The 23,888-nt window shown below is 41.5% G+C and overlaps 1 protein-coding gene across 5 annotated transcripts in view; it reads right to left on the reverse strand.

Annotated features, from left to right (window-relative positions):
* ATP10A (ATPase phospholipid transporting 10A (putative)) overlaps window positions 1-23,888 on the reverse strand; it is a 179,237-nt gene that overhangs the window by 31,492 nt on the left and 123,857 nt on the right. For all 5 annotated transcript variants that reach the window (XM_061626943.1, XM_061626940.1, XM_061626941.1 and 2 more), the window contains 6 exons: window positions 18,132-18,349; window positions 14,327-14,521; window positions 11,460-12,018; window positions 5,478-5,581; window positions 5,110-5,236; window positions 1,078-1,262 (listed from right to left, as the gene is read on the reverse strand). In XM_061626943.1, the coding sequence (XP_061482927.1) occupies window positions 1,078-1,262; window positions 5,110-5,236; window positions 5,478-5,581; window positions 11,460-12,018; window positions 14,327-14,521; window positions 18,132-18,349 (1,388 nt within the window). The remainder of the gene's footprint in view (window positions 1-1,077; window positions 1,263-5,109; window positions 5,237-5,477; window positions 5,582-11,459; window positions 12,019-14,326; window positions 14,522-18,131; window positions 18,350-23,888) is intronic.

Below are 23,888 nucleotides of genomic sequence, written 5' to 3' on the forward strand. Positions count from 1 at the left end.
CAGCAGTGTTAAAGCCTAGAGTGGTGGTGGGGTCCTATTTTGGTACCTCAAACTAACCAAACCAGACAACAAGCAAACAGTCCTGTGGAGATGATTCCACAGCTGGGACACCACCACTGAAAAGACCCTTTCCCTGGTCTCGCCCACCTAATGTCTTGTGACTGCCCCCCCCCCCCAAGAAGGGCTCTGGGTGCACGCTTTAAAGCACATTCAGTACAGGAAAGTTCTGTACCTTGCATTCTTAAATGGATGTTATGTTCTCTTTCAGATGGACCCGTAAAGATATGCACTAGTCTTCTTAAATAATGTTTCATTTATTTAACAGACGACAGCATTAATATTTACTGTAGTCCTACGTTGTGCTGCCTTAACTCCCTCACAAACACCTTCTGCAGTCTGCCCTTACTCGAGGCTCCATCCTCTGACTACTGCCCCTCAGAGGGTTTCCCTCTAAAACTTAACAAACCTCTTAAAGGGAGATCACCACAAAGGACTGAAGTTAAGATGATTTATAGCACAGGTGGGGAACCTCCGGATGTTGTTGAATTCCAGCTCCCATCAGTCCCAGCCACCAAGGCCAATGGTCAGGAATTATGGGAAGTGTCGCTTAACAACAACTGGAAATTACTCATCCCTGATTTAGAGACAGGGACATTGAAGATTCAATAGCACAACAACATTTCAGCAGAATTTCCATGATCGAGCACATTCAGTCCATAGCTGTACATCAGGCCTCTTGAATATTCTACCTGTAGGCCAGGCTTGTACAACCTGTGACCCAGCAAGCTAACGCTGCACAGCATCTATATATTGTGGTGGACAATCCTTCATCCCTCCCCCCCCCCATTTTTTGTAGTACTAGGTTTATCAAGCCACTGGGGGGCTTCCACATATGACTGGAAGGCTATGCTTGGCTTGGTAGGTCATGTTATACAGGCGTGGTCTAGGGTGCACATGGCACACTACCTTAATAAACCTTAAGCACCTTGCAAGCAGCAATACAATGCTGGCATGCTGTGCAAAGTCTGGAGCCTGCTGGATTTACAGGCCTGGCCTTGTGTGACAGTGTCATCATACCGGTGAGTCAGCATTCAAGGTGATGATTTCTTCATCATGATCCAATAGTTTGCAAGCATATGCAATATTAATGGCTGTTTCTTGTTTATCTCCAGTTAGAACCCATATCTGCAGCCCAGCTTTGCGCAAGTTTGCAATGGTTTCTGGGACTCCGTCCTGTAAACGGTCCTCAATGCCAGTTGCACCTATCACACAAATGAAATGAAATAAAATTAGGCCTTTATAAATAGTTAACCACATATACTTAACTGAAGAAGATACCTCACACGGCTTACAGGAATCACTGCAATTCTGATAATAAACAACATCCTGGCAGACCATTTTGACTGCAGTCTTAGAACTTGAAGGATTAAAGACTAGGACACAATGCAGTCAAAGGCCTTGCACTGAGAAGTACCCTACATGTGAAATTTATCCTGTAGTTTGCCCTTGAGTGAAAGCCTCCACACCACTGGAGCCCTTGCATGGGGGTAGGGGGTTTTAACACTTTGTCCCCTGCTGTGGTTCTGATTTGGATTGGAAGCCCTGCACCTGCAATTTGCATTGGAATAAAAGCTCTTATTGGACTGAATGGGAGCTTTCTGATCTGGATTGGGCCCTCTGTACTGGTAAATCTGTGGGGAAAAAAAGCTTGCCTACATTGGCACGCAATGTGATAAACATCACACATACTATGGCCCTGAGGCAGTCATAGCATCTTGCAGGGAAAATGCTTTCCCATAACATGTAGATCAATGGTGGGCAAAATGTTTATGAAGGTCCACAAGTTATGACCTAGTTGGTGATTCACAGAAATGTGACTAGGTTCTGGATGATATGATTTTTGTTGTTAAATTGTTTTGTTGATATGTTTGCCATCTTGGGCTCCTTTGGAAGGAAGGGTGGGATATAAATTCAACAAATACTAGTAATAATAAGACAGCGTTGGTGTGGTTCAGACCTTGGTCATTCTCTGTGCAAGCAACACTTTCCTTTGTATTGTAGGTGGATCTGCAGTCTGTAAAATGTGGAGTAGAGATTTGGACCTGGACTGCCACTTGTCCATCAAAATAAATGGATATATTGTAGCAGAGAACAGATGGATAGATTTTACTTCTAGCAGAGAACGGCAAAGCTACAGAGACTGAGGGCTGTGTAAAACAACAGAGGTGCCAACAGAAGAGGTCTAGCAACATAAACACAGAGGTCCAAACAACTTGGTATTGCTCCCAAGGGAAGATGGGAATCTGAAAAAACAGCCAGACAACTTTCAGCTTTTAGCAGACAGCTGAACCTTAATGAATTAAAGCTGACCCGAACATTGTGCCAATTAGGACTGATTCTGATTGTTACTTTACCCTTATAAGCCACAGCTTATCAGTTTTGTGATTTGTGACTACTCAGGCCTGTGTCTGAGGCAGACTGAAGGCAATTTGCCAAGTGCATGTTTCAGAATCGCATCTGACCAGAATGCATTTCCAGAATGCAATAGAAGGGGAAACTGTAATGTGGAATTCTGCCATTTAGAAGCAGCAGCCTTGAAGAGAATTTGCCACTGTTTCTAGAAGTTGGCAATGGAACCCCCCCCCCCCGGCTTTTTTTCTGTTAGCTTTGTGGTTTGTGACAGTAGCTCAGTCTACATTCTAAGTCCTTTCATTACTGAGCAGGCAGCTCAGGGACTTAATTGGCAAAACAGATGGCTTAGCTTTGACAGGAGTCTGTTTTTATTTATCCAGCTGTGTTCAAGAAGCTTCAATTTGTTAGAGTTCATATGTACATCTAAAGTCAATAGTGGTGAACACATTTTTCTTTAAAAAATATAATTAAAAAGTTAATGTGGTCCCAGTGGTTTGGACCAACACAAACAACTGTTCAAGAAATAATATATATATATTACTATTTCATTGAAAATGGTGTTGGCGGTAAGCCGACACACCAGTCTACACAATAGGGCTTAGTACAGAGATGGAGAACCTGTGGCCCTCCAGAGGTTTTTGGACTACAATCCCCACTCTTCCTCACTATTGGCCCTGCTGGCTGGGGCTTAATACTAACATTGCTTTTTAGATTTACAGACATCACCTATTACAGGCCATCCCTATGAAATGTAACTACTTATTTTACAGAGTGGGTGCTACAGATCCAGCTTCTTCAAGTATTTTTACATGAGCTCAAACTTAGATGCACGACCAGTTTCATTGCACTCAACAACAAAGCTGAAGTAATTTTTTCTGTAACAACCTTGGGTAAGCCTGACTTTATACACAAGCCCTAAGATAGAGGCGAGGAACCTGTAGCCCTCCAGTTGTTGGACTCCAACTCCCATCAGTCCTAATCCAGCATGGCCAATGGAGGGCCACAGATTCCTCATCCCTGTAAGACAGAACTATACAGAAGAAAGCCCCACTGAGTTCAGTGGGATCTACTCCCATATAGGACTATATGGCTACAGGACTGCAGCCTGAATTCTATTCCAAGAGCCAATGAATGGCAGAACTCCTGCGCTGGATCAGGGCATATGTTTATCTCAGCCTTCTTTGACCTAGTGCTACCCAGATGCTTTGGACAATTCCCATCAGCCCCAGCCAGCAGAGCAAATATCAGGGATCGTGGGAGTTGTGCCCTCCAGATATTTTGAACTATAAGATTGGGAAGGGTTGTCTATTTAGCCCAGCACTTTAGTTTCAACAGTGACCCTCTGGAAGCATCTGGGGAGCTCAGAAGCTAAGCCAGTGCCACTTTTGTATGTAGCTTAGATTTTGAGTGGCAGGCTGCATGGAGAGAGAGGGTACTTAACCCATTCTATACCTGCTTTTTCTCTGCTCCAAGCTGTCTCTCCCATATGGCTGTGCCCTCTGCAGAATTCAAAATGCGAGTAAGTTGGGAAAAGGTTAAGCAACCACATCCTCTCCTTACCACTTTGCTGTTCAAAATCTACCCCAAAGCGCTTTTCTTTAAAAAAAAAAAGTCTCCATACACACACACCCATAACAAACTTCCATCTGCTTTAAACCACTGAAAAATGTTGGGAAGCCCAATTTCTGCACAGGACACAAGATTCCATACTTGCTAAGCAATCTCTTCAGATACTTGCACTACCCAGTTTCCCCCCCCCCCAGTAAAATATCATAATGTCTACTTGAGATCTGGATGCAGTGGTTTTTTTAAAGCACTGACTGTAGATGCCATTTAATTTTAATTAGATATACATCTAAATGCCCTGTTGATCTCATGGAGCTCAACTGCTCAGATTCACTTCAGTATAGGTTGCAGCTATTGGCTACACAAGCAGATGCATCAGCAGCTGCTAAAAAGTGACTGGAGAAGCAACGAACATGGGATTGCAGATCAGATAATTCCTGTGTTTTTTAATTACAGCAAAGATAGAGAAACTGTGGCCCTCCAGATATTGTTGGGCTACAATTCCTATAATATTCAACCATTGGCCATGCTAGCTGGAGCTAATGGGAAGTGTAGTTCCAACATCTGGAGGGCCATACGTCCCCCAGCACTGAATTACAAGGTGAAATCCAATTTGTGCCCTTGTGCTCATGGAAGGGCTTTTGATCCAGGGCATGCCTCCACTCTGGAAAGAGGAGGGGATGGGATTGTTTCTGATTCCTCCCTTTCCCTGGAGCTCTTAGCACCCTTGAAAATCAGCTCCAGGGAGTTGAGGGATCCTCCAGAACAGAATGGAAGAAGGTGGTGTGGGGGCTACAGGTTGTTTGTTGCTGTTGACAAAAATGGCCTCCTTTTCTCTTCTGTTAGTGGAAACACCCACTGATGCATCCAAAGCCCTTCTGAATTGGATCCCACCTCTTATTTATTGTTACTTGCTTTTGAGATAGGGTGGATCAGAAAAAGTAAAACGTATGGTCAGCTTTATTCCCAAATTTGTAGCTTTACTGCATTCATGCCAACTGATAAGCCTCCTGGCTGTAACTGATTCCACAGATTAATGAGAAGCCGTTGGGAGGAATGGCTTTTCAAGTCACGATCTCAACTGTTGTGCAATCCTCCCCCCCCCCCCCGCCGTTCATATTTTGAACTTACCTAGAAGATGCAGATCAGTCTCTACACGAACAGCTGACTGGAACAACAGCTCTTCTCGATTGTCAATAGAAGATTCTGCTTCAATGTGACTTTTTAACCAGGAAGAATAGTCCTCCTTGCTCAGCACCTGTTGGGGAAGGGAACAGGGAGGAAGGCAAGAAAAGGAAACATTCATGATAACAGGCCACTCACTGTCCAGCACACAGGTGACCTAATGAACAATTAGTGATTTCAACAGGATTAAGCATTTAATGTTGTGCTGAGTTGTATTAAAATGTTTGTGCGCTGTATAAAACATTTTTTTAAAACTCCAAAAATGTGGGAAAAGTGACCCCCCCAAAGGAATTGAGGATGTTGCAGGTGCTTACTTTCTTTGCAATGCACAAAGTCCTCAGTCCATCAGCAGCATAAAGATTAAGAAAAGTCTGAGTTTTGCTTCGGATTTTCTTTTGATGTTTGTCTCTAGGGTCACCTGGAAATAAAGAAAAAAAGCACTGTAAAAATGATAAAATACTAGTAGCTCAGTAGCCTTAAAATGAATAATCCTTTTTTCTTTCTTATTGCAGAAAATAAAGCTTTAAAATTGTTTGTTTTTTTTTAAAAATAACGCTAGTGTCTTTTAGGAAACCCCAATGTTTTCTGCTCAAAAACAGTTATTTTGCTTATGTAACATAGTTTTTCTTCCTTTTTAAAATGTGCCACAGAGTCTTGTGTAGGTTTTGTTAATGTTTACTTTCTTTTCGGTTGCTTGCATTGATATAGCTATAAGTGCATCATTTACTTTGTAAGAGGGACATGCTTGTCTTACTTTATCAGTTGCAATCCTATTTCTATAATATTAGATGTATGGGGTTGCACCCACTATGGAGGGATCAAATGGATAGGACTAAGGTCCCCAAACTTGTTTTTCCCCACAGACCATTTGAAAATTGCTGATGGTCATTCCCATGGTTGTGGCTGCTGTAACAATTGTAATGCACTGTACTTGATGCTGCATGATTTTTAATCACATTTTCATTGCTTCTTTTGTTTCTGAAAATGTATTTTCTTGTAGTAAAATTTGCATTCCATAGAACTTAAATTGTAATACACTAAGATACATCAGAAGAACTAAAAGAAGCAATAAAATACAATTAAAATAAATATGAATATGACAACATGCCATGGACCACCTTAATGAAGCTTGCGGACCACAGTTTGGGAAACTCTAACATAGATTATTTGTCCCAGATGCTACCAAGAGCACATACCAGTTCTACTCAATACTTCAATTTGCTGGGCCACACTAGAGCTTTTATTAACTTTTTTCAACTTTTTTTTTATTTTTTTAGGAAAATTGGAGGAAAAGACGTGGAGAGACAGAAGGCTACAGAGTGATATGGATTTGGGGTTTGAACCTTCACTGGGTAGCACCAACACTGGACTGGCTAGTTTTTAATGGTTGCTTTCCTGAAATTTTAATACTTATGCTGGATTGTATTTTGGTATTTTTAGATGTTTTATTTAATTTATCTCTAATTTAGTGAGTCACCAGTAGTCTCTGCAAAATGGAGCAGAATCTATCTATCTATCTATCTATCTATCTATCTATCTATCTATCTATCTATCTATCTATCTATCTATCTGTCTGTCTGTCTGTCTGTCTGTCTGTCTGTCTGTCTGTCTGTCTGTCTGTCTATACAATATTCAATTCTGTATGTAATAGTATGCAATTCTGTATATTATTATGCATGGATGTGCAAAATAAATTGTTCACATTATAAATCATAATAATCTTGATTATAGTCTTTTTGCCCCCTACATATTTCCCTTTAACAATCAGGTAGAGAGAAAGAGGCATCCAGACAAACAGCTTTTAGGTTGCAAGATATAAATAGCATATCACAACAGTAAAGCTTACTTTCTGTGCTAGAACAACAACTGTTCTTAATTTTTTTGGCTCTGTTCTAGCTTATGTTTCTGAAAGACAAAAAGCCATATGGCTGCATCTTTCTTTATTTTATTAAACAAATATTGCAGAACCAAAATCTTTTCAAGGTGATTTGCTCCAGAATTTTCCAGAATTATGAAGGTAATTATGATAAGATATTTATGTTGAAACCAACATTTGCTGTCAGCTATAGGATTCAATATCATGGATCCACAAGATGTAAATGTGTCAAAGAAAACAATCCAATTTGACCAGCAAACTTGAAATACAGCATTCATTTCAGCCTCATATTTCATTGGTAACATCAAAGCAATGTCTACAGAACACCACACTTTTTTATTGATTTCACATACACTTTCTCTGGAAATTAAGAGGAAAGAAAGCGGTAGATCAGTGGTTCCCAACCTAGGGGTCAGGATCCCTAGGGGTGTCGCAAATAGCTAAGAGAAGAATTATTTAATTAAATTAAGCCTTTTCTAGTATGGAAATAAAATTATGGGAAATGCTTCACCTGTTGACATTATTAGATGTATTATTATTGTTGTTATTGTTGTTGTCATATGGAGCTTCCTGAGCTGAGTACTGAAGAGGGGGCATCACTGGATATAGGTGGAACACTTAAAACCAGAGTCCAAATGACCTGTCATTAACCAAGCTCTGTTCACCACTATGGGTGGTTTACTTTAATCTCCTTTCTTTCATTTCCTTCAAAAGTTGTTAAAAGTTGTTTGTTTGTTTGTTTGTTTATTTATTTATTTATATCCCGCCCTTCGTCCCAGCAGGAGCCCAGAGTGGCAAACAGAAACACTAAGAACACCTTAAAACATCATAAAAACAGACCTTAAAATACATTAAAACAAAACGTTAAAAACATTTTAAAAAAAGCTTTAAAAGCATCTTTTAAAAAAGGGTTAAAATGTATTATTTAAAAAAACATGTATTAACAAGCAATTCTAACACAGACGCAGACTGGGATAGGTCTCAACTTAAAGGGCTTGTTGAAAGAGGAAAGTCTTCAAAAGGCGCAGAAAAGATAGCAAAGATGTCATTGTTTATATTGCTGTAACCTGATCTGGGACCTTCTGGTGAAGGGCAGGTAATAAATATCACTATCAAATTTGTTGTGATGAATAAAAATAAAATGTAAATGTACTGCCTTCAAGTCAATTCCGACTTATGGCAACCCTATGAATAGGGTTTTCGTGAGGCTGAGAGGCAGTGACTGGCCCAAGGTCATCTAGTGAGTTTCATGGCTGTGTGGGGATTTGAACCGTGGTCTCCCAAGTCATAGTCCAACATCTTAAAAAGTGATATTATTTAATGCTTCATTATGTATTTTTTTCAGTTAACAGACTAAAAGTACAACAATTAGCATGTGGGGGTCACAAAACTTTTTGAGCTTACGAAGGGCATCCCTTACTCATAAAGGCTGGGAACCACAGAGCTAGATATCAAAAGATAAGTAAAAAATAAAAAAGGTGGGCTTTAAATCTAACTGATTAAAATCAGCACTAATTTCACATCTCTTTCTGGCTCACAGCATGTTCATATATCTTTGAGATGCTCTTCAATTAAAAACCAAACTTTCAGTACAGTCAGATATCTACTCTCCGTTAATCATCTCTTCCTTTAAAACTTCCACTCACATTGTCTTACTCATATTTTGCTTATTTGACAAAGCTTTTTTCCCCTTTGGCTCTATATTTAATAAAGGCAAAAGCCTTTAGCCAGGTTAACAACTGAAATGAGGCTTTAGAGGTCAGGACCAGGCTGTGGGACGGAGCAGACCCACACCTGCACTTGCAGGAATCTCTCATTTCCCTGACCCAGTTTCAGGGTTATGTATAGCTCTCTTCAGAAGCTCAGCTTGGACACAAGAGGGCAAAAGTGTGCAGAGGGAAGGTGGGCACATGCACATTGGCTCTGCCCCCAATGTCGCTAGGTGTGCCCACTGCACTCCAGGGCTTTACCAAGTTTCCTGATTGTAAGGAATCTTGTAAACATGTTAAGGCAAATGCGTGTACAACTCCCCTTCATAGCTAAACGATAAACGTGGAAAGATTGGAGATAGAGTGGGTGCACCTGGAGACACTAGGGGTGGGGCCAATACTTGCCCACTCACCCTTCTACACCAGGGATAGGGAACCACAGCCCTGAGGGTTGAATGAGGCCCTCTGGGCCTCTGTATCTGCCCCTTGGAACTATCCCCAGGCCACACTTTCTCTCCTCAAGCTACACCCTCACAGGCCCTGCTTTGCATTCCAAATAAGGCCTCATTTATTTATTTATTTATTTATTTATTTATTTTCATTTCTAAACTGCCCATAGCTAATAGCTCTCTGGGCGGTGTACAAAACAAGATTAAAATACAATATTAGAATAAAATCAGTAACAAAGAGCAACAGAATTAAACTAAAACATTAAACATAAAAACATGAACATTAAAATGCCTGAGTATAGCCAGGTCTTAACCTGGCGCCTAAAAGAAAGAACCGTAGGCGCTAGGCGTATCTCCTCCGGTAAGCTGTTCCACAGTTCGGGGGCCACCACAGAAAAGGCCCTAGATCTAGTAACAATCCTCCGGGCATCCTGGTGAGTTGGTACCCGGAGGAGGGCCTTAGATACTGAACGAAGTGAACGGGTAGGTTCATAGCAGGAGACACAGTGACGTATGTAATCACCACAGACCAATTAAACAAAAGCAAAGTGGTTCATGTAAATATGTTAAAGCCTTACCATACCAGGGATGCAAAGGTGTTGCAAGTTACCTTATTCCCTGAGGGAAGTGGGCCTGAACTTCCAGATTTGGTACAGGAAAGCAAAGACAAAGGAGGGGTAGATCAATTGGAATGGTCAGAGGAGGTGAAGGAGGAAGTGAAAGAAGAGATTCTGAGAGTTTTGAAAAACTATGGGAATCTCTTTAGCAATAAACCTGGCCGAACCAGTATAGCCAGACATTCCATTGTTACTGGAGATCATGCCCCAATCAGATCTATGCCGTACCGTGTGAATGGGAAAGTTGTGAGTGAAGTAAACTATTTAGGACATAAGGTGGGGAGTGGGAAAATCACCCCCTTATGGAGCAAGGTGGAGGCAATACAAGCATGGCCTATCCCCTTAACCAAAAAACAAGTTAGGGCATTTCTAGGTGTGGCTGGTTTTTATAGGAAGTTTGTGAAAAATTTTGGGGAAATAGCAACCCCCTTGCATGAATTGACAAAGAAAAAGTGTTCTGAGCGTGTGGTATGGACGGATGAACGTCAGAAGGCTTTTGATCTGCTGAAGCAAGCCTTGTGCCAAGGACCCATATTAATAGCACCAGACTATGAGCAACCATTCATCGTGGCTACAGATGCGTCAGACCTCGCGCTGGGAGTCGTCTTGCTGCAGGAGAGAGAAGGCACCAGACATCCAGTGGCGTATCTGAGTCGCAAGCTGACGCCGAGGGAGAAAAACTATTCGTCAGTCCAAAAGGAGTGCCTAGCGGTCGTGTGGGGACTGAATAAGTTGCGCCCATACGTGTGGGGACGAAGATTCACGGTAACAACGGATCATCGGGCCTTGTTATGGTTACAGACTATGAAAAACCATAATACTAACTAGCCTACTGTACAAAGGTCAATTCTGCATGCATTGTTCCGCCCACTTTTGCCTCTAGTTCTGCCCACCACTGGCATGTGGTCCTTGGAAAGTTAACCAGATGCAGCCCTTGGACTGAAAAGGGTTCCTCACTCCTGCACTACTCAGTTTTGCCCTAGCAGAATAGGGTGTATGATAGCCGACCAATCAGTTTCAAATGAATCTGGACTTTCTAAACCTGGACCTCAACAAATTCTCAACATGAGTTTAGGAATTCTTGAGCTTCCCTTTGTCAAGTGCAAGTGTTCATTGTCTAAATTCTTACAACCTAGTTCTAAAAAAGGGACAGGAAAATTGGTATGGTACAAGCTGAAATTAACTTGCTCCATTGGTATCAAAGGGGGAGCCACCGTTAACTTTGATTAGATTGGGGTCAACGTGTAACAGGGAAATGTGGTTGTCTGAACTTGCTCTTAAGATCAAGCAAATGGCCATAAAATGAAGCTAAATGAGGGTGTGCAAGATAGGGGAGCTGCAGTGTTCCCAGTACTACAAGGAATATTAACTGCTATGGAAAGCCTGAAAAATATACCCAGTATCTTGAGGGCAAAGAGAAAGCTCACAGAAATGGTCCATTTTGTTTAGATTTGTTCAGGCAAAGGGCCAATGACTCCTTGTTAGGATGCTGCTTCTGAGGAGATCATAAAGACAGAAGGTGCTATAAATATGTTTCTTAAAAATTTACAACAGAGTACAAATCTATCTGAGTTGTGTTGGAAAAAGTCAACCGTAAGATGCTATAGGTTTAATATGGGAAACAAATTGCACAAGACAGTCGTACCTGATGAACAGGGCAGAAGAAGATCCATGATAACCGAATCTGCTCCTTTAGTGTAAACATTTATTTCGTCAGTAAGAGGATGCCTGACCACCACAGACATCCGTTTCCGGATGGAGTCAAAGCCCAGGATGTGTAAGAGTTCAAAGGTTAATCTCCCCAAGTGAGGTAGCTCTATTGATACCTGGTCAGGCAGCCTACCAACCAAAGCACAGTCATACGCTCTCGCTGCATAGACAAGGGCAGCTTCATCTGGGCTCTCAGCCTCATAGCGCAATTCTCCTTCTCCTGGCCCATTCCCTGATGTCTTGGGCTGCTGGGAACTATAGCCGTTGTTATTCACCTGGGAAGAGTTAGTTAGTGTTTCTTCTAGTTTTAGTAAAGTGCTTTCTGTGGACGCTGACAAAATCATACTGGAACCAGCTCTCTGTGTTGATTTGCTGGCAGCCAGGCTTGATGAGCTGCTGCTGTTAGAGCCAGAGGTCAGGCGGCTGGGGGTGAGTCTCCGAATGAAGTCCTCAATGGTCTTTACAGGAGACTTCAGCTCAAATCTGAGTCTAACCTTGAGAAATGAAGACCAACAACCAAAAAAAGAGAGATGGATGAGAAATCTGGCACATGTACAATCTGACAGTACAAATGAAGAGAAACAAAGTGCAGTGAATGCTTTGCACACATTTTGCATTAACTCAGGGAAGCTAATAAAAGGTTTCTGAAAATAGAAATCCGTGCAAAAGGTTATTCTAGGGCAGGTGTGGGGAACATGTGGCCCTCTGGAGGTTGCTAGACCTCAACTCCCATAAACCTCGACCATCGGCCATGTTAGCTGGGGCTGAGGGGAGCTGCAGGGCCACAGGCTCCCAATCTCTGTTCTAGGGAATAAAACCACCAGCATCTGGACTTGCAGAACTTGATACACCTGCACACTAATATGGTAATAATCAATACTTTCATAAATGACACGCTAATGGGAAAAGGGTTGGGGAATATCCCTATGGCAATCTGACTGGGGTCCAGGCTATCTGAAGAACCGTCTCTTTCATATGAGCCTTTCTGAACTCTAAGATCTTCAGGGAAGGCTCTTTTCTCAGTCCCACCATCTTCACAGGCACATTTAGTGGAACACAGGAGAGGGCCTTCTTAGTGGAAGTCCCTTCGTAGGGAAGTTAGACTGGCTCCTTCCTTGCTATCCTTCCACTGGCAGTAGATCGGATTTGCAGTAGACTGGCAAGGATTTCTGATTCCACATTATTTAGCAATAGCAACCACAAAATGACTTTTCCCTCCTAAATTAGTCTGTCGAAATGAAGAAAGCTAACCAGGGTTGTGTGAAAGAAATGTAACACCCTGTTATTTGATTCTATTTGCTTTTTTTCCACTTGGGAAAAGCAAAGTAGCGCTGACAAGTCTGAAGTCTGCCCACCCCAGGTTTACATGATGCAGCCTGTATCTTTCTTATTCATCATGTTTCCCATCCTGTATCATAACCGTGGATTCGTTGTGGCATTGCACATTGTGGCACTGTCTTCTGCTAGCAGTTGCACAAGAATTCAGGGAAGAGCACAATACATTTTCTTATTCCTCTCGCACTTCTTTGGATCCAAGCCAGTATAGGAAGAAACACAGGGACCTGCCTTATACTGAGTCCATCTCATTCAGTATTGTCTACACTAGCAGTTCCCAAACTTTTTTCTCCATGGACCACTTGAAAATTGCTGAGTCTTGGTGGACCCCTGAATGGTTTTTCTGCCTGTTGTAGTAATTGCAAGGCGCCGGTGCTAGATGTGGTATGATTTTTAATTGTATCTTTATTGCTTCTTTTATTTCTTATATTTACTGTATTACAATTTGAATTTCATAGAATTCAAATTGTAAGTGATCTTCACAGATATGCCACAAGCCACCTGAATGAAGCTTGTGAACCACAGGTGGTCTGTGGATCACAGTTGGGAAACCCTTGGTCTACTCTGACTGGCAGTGGCTGTCCAGGTTTTCAGACAGCGTATGTTCCCAGCCATACCTGGATTTGAACCTGGATCCTTCTGCATGCAAAACAGATGTTCTGCCACTGAGCTATGGCCCTTTCCCATTTGTTATGTTTTCCTATATGTTACATGAGACGTGGTTAGGAATTATTGGGGTTTTTTGCACCTTTCTTAAAAAAAGGCAGATCACAATTATGAAAACAAAATGCGCACACACACACACACACAAACATACACATGGAATAACCATGGGGGTGGCCATTATCTGTGTCACTTTAGCCGGTGAAAGTTTGGACTGGCCTTTAGCCAAAGAAGAGGAACAGTGAGACAGAGCTGTTATCGGGATGTTTGCTTGTATTTGGGATAGATAAATACCAGGGAATATAATTTTCCAGGGATCTGTCCCTATTCATCCATCCCTGCCCTGTCTGACTCAGATTGCAAACCCTCCAGGAACAGGCAACAGGTTTTGGTATTGATAATTGTTCTCACCCACATGAATCCATTAAATAAGGTGGGCTACAGATTTAAATAAATATATCCCCTTTCTTTCAATGCAAAATCATTTTTATGCTGCCTGAAAAGTGGAATTATGAAATATGCCCACCAAATAGCTCCAGCATAAGCTTCTTTGTAATTAAATTTAATGAGATCAACACTGCAATCCTATGCATACTTTACTAACTCCACGGAAATAATAGTAAATACACTTGGAGGTCAGGATCAGACTGTACATTTTACTGAGAGTAAGAAACATTAAATTCAGTGAGGCTTATTTCTGAGAAACAAGCATGGGATCAGGCTGCAGATACAAAAGTAACTTATTTTAATAATCACTTGTAAAGGCGGTTTAAGTTTCTTCGTACGGTCTCTGCCCTAACCTACCTTCTGTCGCGGCTGGTTTGGAGATGTAACTACCACTGTATTGCAAATCGTCAACGCTATGAAAAAATCAAAGATGTCTGAGAGTTCAGGGGACAGCTGGGATAATGGTCGGTCATGGCTCCTTGTGATCTCCAGGTAGCTTGCACATTCATTTACTTTTTGTAGCAAATTAGGATCTGGCGTGATATCTTTCTCCTAGAATTGAAAGATCAGTAAAGTGAATCATTTGCAGGTCGGTGCATTTTCAACAGTACCTTTCCAAGTCTCCAGGCTGAGTTTGTTCTGCAGATGTGCTCTATCAAGCATATCTTTGATAATCCCATCTGTGTCTTTTGATCCAACCTACTTTCTCTTGCCCCAAAGAACATCATGATTCAAGTCTGGTGCTGACAAATAACATTCTCTAGCATGCAAGGAGAGTGAGATTATCTTCCCCAGACTTGCAAACTTTTCAAAGCAAGGTAATGGCCATTCCCACATATCTTGAGATGGTTAATGCTGAAGCCTAAGAACAATGATTGACCATGTGTCTGCCTGTCATCTTAAGTATTCAGCTATGACCACTGGCATTATGCATATCGATTAAAACAAGTTTTCACTTCTCTAAAACAAACTGTAACGTTTATTTATTCTGAAGCTTGCATTAATGCAGTTGTATTAGAGCAGGGGTGGGCAGAAGGTAGACTGGGATCTACTGGTAGATTTTTGGGTGAGCTGCAGTAGATCAGCAACTGTTTCTGACTCCCAATAGTTTAACTACAGTAAGTAAAGCTGCAAGAAAAAAATTGCCAAGGCTAGTTTGTGCTAATGGCTTATCAGCCTCAGTATCCCCCACCTTTAAAACAGGAGATTGATCAGCTGGCTTCAACCAGGTCTTTGTGCCGTTCAGCTGGCCAGTTTTAAGTATTGTGCTAGAATTCCTGATCTGCAGTAACTCAGATATAGACTTGTACACGTGTATGTAAAGGCCATTCCACTGTACCATTCATGGTGTACAAGTCATTAGGTCCTTCCCCTGAGCCACCTTTTTGAATCTGGCTCCAGCATACTGCCCCAGGCACTATTTTGCACCTTGCTCCACATGGTGGATCTTGGGGTTTTAGTAAAAAATAAAACACATCCCCTCACCCCCCCCAGTCTGGTCCTGTATTAGAGGCTCTCTAGAGAAGCAGCTTGCCACAAAACAAAGGAGTTCCTGCATTGTACTGTATCATATCAGGTTGGAGGTGGGGGGAGGTGGGCCAGGTGCAAAGTTAAAAAGAAACATTTCCTGAGCCTTCTGTACCACACCCTCTTTCCTTTCAGTTTTAAAAAAGCAGATGTGTTGTCTGACAGTGGTAGATTTGGAGAGTGCAGTGGAGTAAGGTGGTGGTGAGTAGCAAGTAGAGTGTTAAGACAGGTGGATTTTTTTTTTTGCAATTTGTATTGTTAAACAAAAATGCCTTGAAAACAATTCTAGAATCCTTCTCCCTGACATTTAGTTTTACATTTGCATCTTGTTTTCTATTTTGACATCCAGTTTTCTATCACTGGTGTATGTGTGTCTCTTTCTGTATATGCACGTGTAGCATCATTTGGCCCTTTTTATTTTTTATGTATCATTGCAATCATATCCCACCTTTCCTCTAAGGAGTTCAAGGTGGTTCTTACCCTCTACATACTATTACCCTGTGAAGTAGGTTAGGCCAGAGATCTTCAGCCTTGGGTCCCCATATATTGTTGGACTAAAACTACAATCAGTCTTGGTCATTGGCTAAGCTAGCTGGGATTAATGGGAGTTAATGGGAGTCTAACAACATCTGGGGATCCAAGGTTGAAGAACAGTGGGTTAGGTAGAGAGTTGGTGACTGGCCTAAGGTCATCCAGTGAGCTTTATGGGGATTTGAACCCTGGTCTCCCAAGTCCTAGTCCAACACTTTAACCACTGCACTGCACTGGTGCTCATGCAATCCTCCATAAGCAAATGTTTGCTGGAGAATCTCTTAACCACAATATTTTAAATACTTGAAACTCTGCTTTAAGGTTCTGAAATCAGGCAGGGCAGGGTTTCTTTTTTTGTTCCTTGCTGAACAGAGACTGAAAGGGTCATCTTTTCAGGGTGAATAGAAACATTAAGGCACTACGATAGTTTAAGAGTGAGAGAGGCTTAGATGTTTGTTTGAATCAGAAGCTGTCCAACTCCTGCATCAAGTGAGGAATTTGACATTTGACAACTGGTATGCTTACCTATATCTTCCCCTGAGGAAGATAAACAAGTCCAGGGATCAGGTCTCCTTTGGCTCTAGCACCAATAAAAAAGCTGGTGGAATTTTGACCCCCCCCCTTCCCCTCACTCCCTTGCATCTAGCAAGAACAGTGCTCTTGCATTATCCATTAAAGCAGCTAAGATGTGACTAGCATTATCAAAGGGCTCTTGCCAGTCACTGCTATATTTTAAAATGTATAGTGGGAACAGTATATACACCTGTATGTTGTTAAGAAAGATATGTGTATGCTGAGAATCCAGGAGCATCTTGGATGTACAAATCGTTTGCCACATTACAATTCTGGGCAACTACTGGGACAGTCTTACAATGTGAAATCTTGAATAAAATCCTGCCAAAGTTATGCCCTTTGAAATCTCAGTAATTTCAAAAGGAGAGCATTGAGGGCATATCACTGATGCAACAAGGACAAATGGTGGTCCTTGGAACAAATCTATCTTGGGGAAGGGAGCTGAAAAATCCAACAGTATAACAAGCTCCCCATTGTGTTTTTACCCACTTATTGTCATCTTTTTCTGGGTTTTTTCCTGTTATTTTCATCCTCTCTCTCTCTCTCTCTCTCTCTCTCTCTCTCTCTCTCTCCTAGTCTGTTCCCTTGTGACAATCTGAAAGATGGTTGGAGTTGAAACTGATTTGTCTGGAAGATGCATGTCATTCAAGCAGGGAAATTAGAGACAGTAACTATCATAAAATCACGAGATGTCTGGCTCTGTGTCAAATCACTGTTACTATGAGTATAGTCAGGGATCCCTCTCCATGCCATTCACCACTGACCATATCCACTATTGCTAGCATTTTCTTTTTAAATCCTGCATTAGATGCTCTAAACAGGCCCCCCCACTTACCCTATTCAGCCACCTTTATTAAAGAATTGTACTTTGTGCCTTATTTTGCACATTGTGCAAAGTACACACCTAAAATGACTTTGCACATCCCTACTAGTACAACAATCTTCACCAATTAACACATTGGTTCAACTTTTTTCCTTTCTTCCCATGTCTATTTAGAAATCTTCACAGGGATTTCAAGGTACCCTCTCATTTTAATTGCATACCCCCAGCAGAATTAAGCATTCAAGAAGGGTGCGTAGGTGGCTGTGCACAGATTGTGTGTGACTTCCTTATAAAAAATTAAGGTGCCATGTTAAGTCTCTTGAAGCAAGAACAATAGCATAAACTTTTGTGAATTCATGCGTCTGATTACAAGGGTCTGAGTCCACAAAAGCTCATGCCATAATACATTTGTTAGTCTTTAAGGTGCCCCAAGACTCTTTGATTCTAAAAATGACTGTCCATAAAATCCGATGACCAGTAATTGTTGGATGAGTGTGTATATAATGTGCATAAAGCCTGCAGTGAGCATAGCATGGCACATTGTGAACAGGAAACAATGCATTAGAAAACAAAACATGAGAGATTCTAATAGAAAGGGGCCGTTATGGGCACAGGCCTGCACAGCTTGTGACCCAGATATGGGTAGATTTAACCAATGGCTCCATGGGAAGGTCCCAGGGTACATAAGGCAGTAGTTTGGTCACTTACCATTGGGCTACTGAAAGCCGTGTGCTTTGAGAGAATGCTTGCTCTTTTGGCTTCCACTCTGCTCCCTGTACGCCTATGTGATTTTGTGCTCTGGTTCCTGTGGACAACTTTAACGCTCTGATGACTGCTAATACTGTCCCGCTGGGTCAACGTCCCTGCTTTAGCTGCAGTTTCATCATCTTCAGAATCGGCTTCCTGGTACATGGCTATACGTTTCGCTATTGACAAAAAATAAAAATGTAACAAAAAAGGTGTGGAAGAAATGCAAATGCATATATGAAACTGACTGAAGGAGTATAGAAAAGATAAAAATGCACTGGGTAGCACTGCCGACACAACAATGACTAAGCGGCAGCTGGGAAAAGTAATGCATAGCCTGCTTCTTGATGCACTTCAGAGTATGCCATTTGGAGAATGTAGACGCGGGAGCCTTGAAGCCCTATTGTTGAAATGCCTTGGGTCCTGAGGAGCTGAGCATGCGACATTCAGTTGTTAACTCTTTTGGGAAACGGGGAGTTAGGCAACCCCCCCTCTAATCTGCTGGGGCAAAAGCACTGGCACTGGATTAGCCACGCCACAAAAAGATACCCCCCACCCAAATGGGGATAAAGGTATATTGTTTGGTTGCAGAGCATAGGCTTTACATGTATAGAGCCATTGGTTTTATCTTCAGCTCCTCTAGGGAAGGGCTGTAGCTCAGGGATAGCACATCTGCTTTGCATGCAGAAGGTCCCTGGTTCAGTCCCTGATATCTCCATTTGGGGCTAGGAGAGATTCCTGCCTGGCACCCCGGAGAGTTGCTGCCAGGCAGTGTAGACCATACTAAGCTAGATGGACAAATGGTCTGACTTGGTATAAGGCAGCTTCCTGTGTTCCAGCCTAGAAGACTGCTGCCAGTCAGCATGTTGGGCTCCATGGACCAATGGCCTTGTGCTGAATCAATAAAATCCTCGGTAAAGCAGCTTCTTGTATATGGTGCAGATGAACTCTACACCAATGTTGTACTTCCACACAGTCCTTCCTATGCCAGTCTGAATGCTGTTACTAGCCCCCATGAAAGTACATAAGAGACCATGACAGCCTTAGCTCAGGATATATTTGGCTTGAAGAAAAATAAGCCCCTCTCAGTCCCTACCTCACAGCTGATAACTGATGGCCTGATGGATTTCAGGCTTCCGCTTGTGGACCACCATAACTAGCTCTGGCCAAAGGAGGGAACTGCAAGGAAGGCCATCCACATCAGCCAAGGAAGGTTGCTCACACCAATATGCTATAACGCAGGGATGGGGAACCTGTGGCCCTTTGGATGTTGCTGGACTCCATTTCCCATCAGGCACAGCCAGCATGGCCAATAGTCAGGGATGATGAGAAACATCTGGGGCACCACAGGTACTTCATCCCTCCCATACAAGTTCAGATGAACATCCTTGACTCCTATAGAGGTTTCCAAATCAGGCTTCCTTGCTGGTCTGAGGAACAAAGAGACTAACCATCCTTGCCTTCATCCCATTCTCAAATGCACAGGAAGGAACCAGGTCTCTCAAAAGCCCCATACAAATGCACCCAAATGCATTCTCTGACATCCACATTTCTTATTACATTGCACTTGATGTAGAATGAACAATTTGAGTATTACAAGATAACACATATGAGTCTTAATTGAACATCAACTTTTAATGACTAATATAGACAAAATAATTAGTTATTTAATGCAGTACATGGCTTCCCTCATTTTCTGGCTCAATGTGACAAGGCTATTACATTCTGAAATAGCTCATAAAATCCACTGGAGCCCAATAGAAAACTCCCTTTGCAGTACATCTCTCCCTAAAGCTAGCTACATTATCTGCAGCTCTGTCTGCAAAAGACAAAAAGAAAAGGAAAGAGGCTGCAAAGATGATTAAAAGCAAGCAAGCAAACAAAGACAACTCATAAGGGAAGGTTGGAAACTTTGCCAAGAATTTTGTTCACAGGGCATTAAATTAAAATTAGTAGCGAAAGGAAATGGTAGGTCAGAGTACAATAAATATTACACTGCAAATAGCAATGAATAATGATGTTCAAAAACCTCACTCCACAAAGGCTCTTAGAAAAGCTCATAAGGGACAAAAATAGGTTAAGCTTGATAGTTATCTATTTATGGACTGCCATGGCCAAGTGGTCAAGAGGATTACAAGAATTTTCCTAGCAAGACATTTGAAATGTTATTTCTTTACAGGCAACTCTGTATCTGCAAAGCATTCTGGATAACATACCTGCTAGCTTAATCTGGATCTGCACCAAAGGCTTTGTATATGAAATCTAATACTGGGTAAATGATGGCAGCTCATTTGTATTGTGTGTATTGCATGTAGCAATAATGACATATTATTTTCAGAAACAAGATGGATGCCAAGCCCCAATTGGTGGACATATTGTGCTGCAGATGAATAAGTTCTCAACAGGACAGCCATTTTATTTATTTATTACATTTATACCCCACCTTTCTTTCATCATAGAACCCAAGGTGGCATACATTTGGTTCCCATCCAAGCACTGACTAGATCCAGACCTACTTAACTTCAGCAAGGCAGAGGCCTCATGTGCCTTCAAACCATAGCCTGGGACTTCCATTAAGGGCATTAATGGTGTTTCCAGGGTAGATGCTAGAGGAATGGCGCTAGAGTATGATTTGTTACAGATTCAGGTTCTTTGGTTTGTGACTATTTTATATTGGGGAAGGAGGCTACCCATAAGCCAAGATGGCCTTTCCCCAGGATTTTCTTAAAAGAACACCAATTTTCTAGAATTGGCTGTAGGTCACTTAAGAAGAATCAGAAAGATCTGAACTGGGAAGTGAAATGCGTTGTAACAGGTATTCTGTCCTTTCCCAATTTTGAGTTCTGGTCTGGCTTTGTCAATTCATCTTTTTACCTGATCATGACTCTATTTTTATGTTTACTGAAGCATGGTTGCCTCCTCCTCGCTCACTACTCATTACAGCTTCCATCCACAACCATTAGTGTGGATTGTGTGGTTACATACTGGGCTGATGACATCCATCCTATCATGAACTGTGTCTTCACCAGCATGGTGGTACGTCACCACAGGAAGGTACAGATGTTACCAAGAGCAGCATGGGAGTAACCACAATAGTGTCAGGTATGCCAGTCTAGGTACTCTGGGCTGAAGAGTGCCTATTTTATATCCTTCACATGTATGCTCCTGTTTTATACTATGAGCAGCTTTGCTGCCTTCTGGTTTCTGAGGCTGTGTCCACATCTGAGTATCATTTCACTTTTCTGCTTTCCTCTCCTGGAATGGCATGTTTGCTTTTAACTAATCAATGTTGAATTTACACAATTCTACTTATGCACCTATAAATGACACAACAGATTTTGTGCGAAAGAAAGAAAGAAAGAAAGAAAGAAAGAAAGAAAGAAAGAAAGAAAGAAAGAAAGAAAGAAAGAAAGAAAGAAAGAAAGAAAGAAGGGACCGAGGGAATGCAAAGGGACTGATATTTAACTGACATGCAGGAGTTACCAGGTCTTGGGTTTCTTTTGCTACCAAAATTCACAATGTGTAAACTTTAAATGCAAGGATGCAAATTCAGAAAGAACAAGGTGAGATCCTGTCTACACAAATTGTGCCAAATGCCCTCAATACTTTAATGTGTTGCACAATTTATTTATTTATTGTATTTATATACTGCCCCATAGCCGAAGCTCTCTGGGCGGTTTACAGTAACTAAAAACATTACAAACAAATATACAAATTTAAAACACATTTTTAAAAAACAATTTAAAACACAATTTAAAAATTTAAAACAATTTAAAAACACATGCTAAAATGCCTGGGAGAAGAGGAAAGTCTTGACCTGGTGCCAAAAAGATAACAGTGTTGGCGCCAGGCGCACCTCATTTTATACTGGAAAACCAAATGGAGAACAAATAGCAACAGTACAAGATGTGTTCAGTGATGTTAGGTGGAAATTTTTCCAGTGCTTTATTTTTTCATGGATCCCCATCCCCCCATTTCATAAGTTTGTTAGGAGCAAGGAATGGATGCCAACTGCAAACAAATATTAGAGAAGCTTGACAGCTTCAAAGTATATAGAAAAGTAAAGATGCTACATTGGATCACTCTCTAGAGCTTCAGAAAATTTTCTGACATAAACTGAAAATTTGCTGATACAAATTAAACTAATTCCAATTCAAAATTTTCAAGAAAACACACATCACTGGATTGATGCAGATTAACCATAATTTTACCAGAAATCCATTCTGTCTTTTTGCAGGTAGCATGTATCACATATAGTAGCTCATATGTTGACATGTAATTCTACTAACGGCCAAACTAAATAATTGCATCTCCTGTCTTTTTAAAAACATAAAGGCAATCATGTGGTGATTGTCTAGGCTTAGTTTGAGGACAGGAAGCATTTAACAGGGCTGTGCAAGGCACCCCTGATTCAGTTTGGAGCCCAATCTGGGAATCCTGGTTGGGCCCAGATCCAACCCATACCAACCCTGGCCCTGAACAGAAATATGGGCCTTGCACGGTCTTAATATTTAATTAGGGATTTAAATCCTACTTAACCATGTGAGGAGGAGACGTGCAGGTAGACTCTCACCTGAATTGTCTTCTTCTCCCTCCCTCCTCTCCTTGTCACCTGAACATAACTTCTTTTGGCAGCCTCAGATCACTCCAGGTGGACCTGGTCTGGGGCTGTCTTGACCTGGTCTGGACAAATCCCAGATCGGTCTGATTCGGTTCAGGCTCAGAGATTTGTCCAGACCGGATACAAAGCCCTAGTATTTAATGCTTCTTCCCTTGTCATTTTCCCAGTCAAAATCACACATCCCACCGACCTGCTATTAGTCCTGCTGAGAACAAAGGATAGGCATAATATAGTAACCTCCCACCACCACCACTTGTGTGTCTCTGTGAAGAATTCTGTTGGGGAAATGTGGAGGTTTAAACATCCCTCCTTGTCATTGCCCAAAGTCAATCTACCCCCCCCCCAGCACAACTGTTTGGTCAAGTTCAAGGTTCTGGTTTTGGTGTACAAGCCCTATACAGCTTGGGGTCAGGATACCTGAAAGATGGTCTTACCCTTATATATCCAGTTGACCACTGTGCCCTACAGGTGAGGGCCTCCTGCAGATACCATCTTATCAGAAGGCCCGTTCCGCACAACATAATAAACGGACCTTTAGTGTTGTTGCACCTACCCCTTGGAATTCCCTCCCCTTAAATATTAGACAGGCACCATCTCTGTTACCTTTTCAGTGCCTATTGAAGACCTTCCTCTTTCAACAAGCCTTTTAAGTAGAGACCTTCTCCCAGTCTGTGTCTGTGTTGGAACTACTTTTTAAAATGTTTTAAGCTTTTTTTAAAAAAAAAATATGTTTTTAAAGATGCTTTGTTTTAATATGTTTTAAAAGATGCTGTTTTAATATGTTTTTAAAATGTTTTGTTTTAGTATGTTTTAAAGTCTTTTATTTTAAGATGTTTTAGAGTGCTTTTAGTTTTTGTTTGCCACCCTGGGCTCCTTCTAGGAGGAAGGGTGAGATATAAATTTAATAAATAAATAATAATAAATAAAATGTTGGAAAAATCTAATCATGGCTTTTCTGTGTCAGTAATTTTTTTGGCAATGGTGCTCTATTCTTTGGTGTAGTTCTGCCTGTGAACATCTGAGCTAATGATCACTGCGGAGATAGGAAGAAACATAGGAGATGACTATTTCATAGCTAGGCCCTGTTCAGTTTAGAC

This window comes from Rhineura floridana, chromosome 5, assembly GCF_030035675.1.
Source record: "Rhineura floridana isolate rRhiFlo1 chromosome 5, rRhiFlo1.hap2, whole genome shotgun sequence".
Lineage (NCBI taxonomy): Eukaryota > Metazoa > Chordata > Lepidosauria > Squamata > Rhineuridae > Rhineura > Rhineura floridana.